The following is a 5000-nucleotide window of genomic DNA, read 5'->3' as shown; positions in this document are numbered from 1 at the left end:
ACTCAATCACACTCACTCCCTCACTCCCTCCCTCACTCCCTCCCTCCCTCCCTCACTCCCTCCCTCCCTCCCTCCCTCCCTCCCTCCCTCACTCACTCACTCACTCACTCACTCACTCACTCACTCACTCGCTCAATCACACTCACTCCCTCACTCACTCCCTCCCTCCCTCCCTCACTCACTCTCTCACACTCACTCCCTCACTCACTCCCTCCCTCACTCCCTCACTCACTCCCTCACTCCCTCCCTCACTCCCTCCCTCCCTCACTCACTCACTCACTCACTCAATCACACACACACCGTCATGAACCCGTCCAGCAGGCCTGAGTCTGGTTTGGGTGGCGCCTGTAGTCTCTCCATGCTCCACTTCTCGATGATGGACGAAACCTGTGGACTCTCGGTGTTCAGGATCCGGAAACCCGTCATGTTCACTCCACTGAACCGATACGGCTCCATATCCAGAGCAAACAGATCCTGCGGAGTCACACACACACACACACACACACACACACACACACACACACACACACACTTATGATCAACAGTGTTATTATCCTTAACTACAACTGAAACTACCAAAATTTTCAATTTAAATAATTCATTTAAAAAAATAAAATAATTTTCTTCATTGGAATGGTACAAAACTTGGTAAAGGTTTCGGCAAAAAACATTCATGATCTGAACAGGTTTAATGATCCTGTAAACAATATTCACACTTGTGCTCCTCGCGCTCAGAGATGATGAACGAGACGAATCTCCTCTAGTGGAAGCGTGAGGAACTGCAGCCGAACAACATCTCACTGAAGATCAGATTATCAGAAATCAGACTCACATCTGGAACAAAATTTTCTTGCAGTTTTAGAGTAAAACGTGATTTTGAAAATATAGATTTCATATAAAAATTGAAAATAGTATTTTTGTGGATTTTCATAACAATAAATGTAAAATTCTGTTAATTTTAAGTTCACTTTTTAAAACTTTTCTCACTTCAGCAATAATCTGCCAAGTGTCGTGTTTATAAAGAGATCAAACTTAAATCTGTCGCTCTAAAGCGTTCTAGATTTACCAGTTTAAGTTGGAAATGTAATGTTCAGGTCTATGCTCAAAAAGTGAATAAATGGATTATAAATACAGCGTAAATTTAATTTATATTAAATAAAAAACATTAAAGAACTAAAATATAGTATTAATTAAATTTTTGACTGACACGCGAAGAGCACCAGAGGGTTAACAACATTTCTGTTAAATGAAACTATAAGCTGAAATAAAATAAAATAAAATATAAATATTAATGGGGAAACGTACACGAAACGAAAAAGGAACGTGATTTCAGACACACAGTCAGTGAATCAAAGCCTCTCGTTCAGACGAGCTTCGAGAGTCACGGGTCGATCTGAGGATTGAGGATCTGAGGATCTCTTTGTTTGGACGGATCAAAACTCCAGAGCACTTCTGAATCTCAGGCGAGTTCAAAGTTCCTCTTTCAAAACTCTCCAGCAAAGACTCGAGCGCTTTTACACTCCGTCAGATTCGTATCACAGCAGACGTGACTCAAACACACCAGAGTTACAGAGACGACGTGAAGAAGAGCCTAAATCAGACCGTTTACCTTCAGAATGAAGCGTTAAGACAGATTCCAAAACCAGAAATTGTGTGAGTGTGTTTGTGTGAGTGTGTGTGTGAGTGTGTTTGTGTGTGTGTGTGTGTGTGTGAGAGTGAGAGTGTGTTTGTGTGAGTGAGTGTGTGTGTGAGTGTGTTTGTGTGAGTGTGTTTGTGTGTGTGTGAGTGTGTTTGTGAGTGTGTGTGTGAGTGTGTTTGTGTGAGTGAGTGAGTGAGTGTGTGTGTGTGTGTGTGTGTGTGTGAGTGTGTGTGTGAGTGTGTTTGTGTGTGTGAGTGTGTTTGTGTGAGTGAGTGAGTGTGTGTGTGAGTGTGTTTGTTTGTGTGTGTGTGTGTGTGTGTATGTGTGAGTGTGTTTGTGTGAGTGAGTGTGTCTGTGAGTGTTTGTGTGTGAGTGTGTGTGTGTGTGTGAGTGTGTTTGTGTTTGTGTGTGTGTGTGTGAGTGTGTTTGTGTGAGTGAGTATGTGTGTGAGTGTGTCTGTGAGTGTGTGTGTGAGTGTGTTTGTGTGTGTGTGTGTGTGTGTGAGTGTGTCTGTGAGTGTGTTTGTGTGAGTGAGTGTGTGTGTGTGAGTGTGTTTGTGTGTGAGTGAGTGATCGTGTGAGTGTGTGTGTGAGAGAGAGTGTCTGTGTGTGTGTTTGAGAGAGAGAGAGAGTGTGTGTGTGTGTGTGTGTGTGAGTGAGTGAGTGTGTTTGTGTGTATGAGAGTGTGTGAGTGAGTGTGTGTGTTTGTGTGTGTGTGTGTGTGTGTGTGTGTGTGAAAGTCTCACCAGAGTTGTAAAGATGTAATGATAGTATTCTGTCACCATTCCCATTGAAAGAGCCTGTGTAAAATAAAATAACACAAACATGAATGAGTCATATTTCACCAAATACAAAAGAAAACAAAACAGAAAATTACATTTTACAGCTTTTAACATTTTTTTTACCTTTATTTTCCTGAGAATGAAGCACCACAAAGACACCATGAAGGTTTTTAGTAACTCTTATTATTCCCAATAATTAATCTCTTTAGAATCTCATAACTGCAATATGATGATTAATTATTGAAATAACCATAGATTAAATTATCAGTTCAACAAATGATACTGTGACTCTAAATACTTTCCCGTTTAAATAATATATCATTACCTTCTCACATAAACCCAGCTTACAAAAGTATGTTCTAAGAACGTTTTTATTAAGTTATGGAAACATGTTTTCTGAAATTTCTCTGAATGTTCAAAACAACCATTTGTAACATTGTATCATTCTTCAAACATTATGGAACGTTACTTTTGAATCTGAACGTTCTGAAACAAGTAGAAACATTTAAAAAACGTTACATTTAAAAACAAACATCAACTGAAACATTCCATGATCGATGTATAAATAGTGTTTTTGTTCTAATGTTTCATCCTTAAAGAGCAGATAACTTTAAACATTCTATTAACGTAACTAGAAGAACGTTTGTTTGTAACTTGGAGAGAACGTTCCCTGTTTCTCATCGACCTCCATCATCAGTGCTGTGGTTTTAATAAGTGAGTCTCTTCATCAGTTCTGCATCTTTAATCAGATCTTCAAGCCCTGCGGCCAAACGCCTCTTTAATTACATTCCCATTTTGGTCCGAAGCCTTTGTAATAATGTCACACTAATAGAATTTCTAACACTGAGATTTAACATGAGAAATATGACTGGAGGAGACGAACAATCATCGTTCATCCTGGAGACGTGAATGAAACGTCTCTGAAGACGAGAAGAACGATCCGGACTGAAAGAATCACTCACTTTTGAAAACGAGCTGAGACGTTTCTGGCTATTACAGTAACGAGAATCTGATGAGGAACAACTGTAGACTACGCTTGGGTATCGTTTGAATTTAAACGATTCCGATTTCGATTCTGCTTATCGATTTTGATTCTTATCGATTCCTAATTTCAATTTCCAATAAGGCAAAAAAAAAAAAAAAAAGTTAGATATCATTCACATTTAGTCTTATTGCAAAACATTTTATTGTGGCTGAATACCATGAACACAAATCATCAGGCTAAAGAACACTAACACAAGGAGCCTTTGCCTGTGGTTTAAAAACACCATAGAAGAACAACTAGCAGAACTAATATAAACTTCAAGAATAGTTGCTCTTCGTGTAAAGAAGCGAGCTAAAGTCAGCGAATAAAACACTGACACAATGATGAACAAGTGACAATAATATTCACAATAACATATCGTTTTACTGAATAATAAAGTAAACATAATTTCTTAATCGATCTTTGTAAAGAAACCTCATTGTTTAACTGGCTACTCTCTGCTGTCTCAGACGACGACATCACTTCCTGTCGGCCACCATAACTTCTGTTGGGTGCAATTCACAACCTCACCACTAGATGCCGCTAAAAATCACACACTGCACCTTTAAAGAGCGCGTTAGTAACTGGCTTTTAAAGGGAATGGGAGACGAGACTCTGATTGGTTTATTGCCCATTATGCCCAAAACACACACATTACTCATTAAGAGAATAAAGACGACACTTTTAGACCGTGCACCGGGAGCACCGACCATTTTTCCCGTCATTAAACTAACAAATGTGGATTCGGACATGACCTAAGTACACTTGCGCCCTGCGCTTTAGACCATGAGCTTAGATCCTTAAAATAGGGCCCTTTAAGATGGGGGTCTATGAGACTGAGTCTCTTCTGCAGCCGGCCTCTAGTGGCCAGTCGAGGAACTGCAGTTTAAATCACTTCAGTGTTGGATTCAAGTTATCAGAAACTTTTCCTCCAGGATGAATGAAAGTGTGTGTGTGTGTGTGTGTGTGTGTGTGTGTGTGAGAGAGGAAGGCTCACCTGTTTGAGGATCCAGGCTGCCATCTCGTGACTGCAGTCGAAGATGACGTGGAACTCCTTCGCTTTCTTCATGTCTTTGAGAAGCGGTTTGGCGTCTTTGGTGTCGGCGGAGAGTTGCCGGATCTTCAGCCGGATGTTGAAACGAGAAGGAGCTTTAATGAGCTCCTGGAGACGGATGAGACCTGAGGAGAACAACAGCAGATACAGATCACACACACACACACACTCTACAGCTCTGACACACACACCACAGCAGATCCGTCTCTAGGGTTGGGTGTCGTTTGAATTTTAACAATTCCGATTCCTATCGATTCCTAATTTCGATTCCAATTAGGTAAAAAAAAACAACTAAAAACTTTGATATATATATACACTATATCATTCACATTTATTTGAAGTCTTATTGCAAAACATTTAACTGTGGCTGAATATCATGAACACAAATCATCAGGCTAAAGAACACTTACACAAGGAGCGTTTGCCTGTGGTTTAAAAACACCATAGAAGAACAACTAGCAGAACTAATATAAACTAAAGCATTTTTAAAGACAATAAACAC

The 5000-nt window shown here is 39.9% G+C and overlaps 1 protein-coding gene across 1 annotated transcript in view; it reads right to left on the bottom strand.

Annotated features, from left to right (window-relative positions):
- The window catches only part of LOC311080854 (glutamate receptor ionotropic, kainate 2), a 60141-nt gene that overhangs the window by 32855 nt on the left and 22286 nt on the right, over positions 1 to 5000 (bottom strand). Inside the window, exons 4-6 of the mRNA XM_084111019.1 lie at positions 4442 to 4623; positions 2385 to 2438; positions 301 to 474 (exon numbers count right to left, since the gene is read on the bottom strand). Of these exons, the coding sequence (XP_083967145.1) occupies positions 301 to 474; positions 2385 to 2438; positions 4442 to 4623 (410 nt within the window). The remainder of the gene's footprint in view (positions 1 to 300; positions 475 to 2384; positions 2439 to 4441; positions 4624 to 5000) is intronic.

The sequence above is a fragment of the Abramis brama genome (genome assembly GCF_963993115.1).
Source record: "Abramis brama genome assembly, chromosome: 4".
Taxonomy (NCBI): domain Eukaryota; kingdom Metazoa; phylum Chordata; class Actinopteri; order Cypriniformes; family Leuciscidae; genus Abramis; species Abramis brama.
This window is presented reverse-complemented; position numbering and strand designations above follow the sequence as displayed.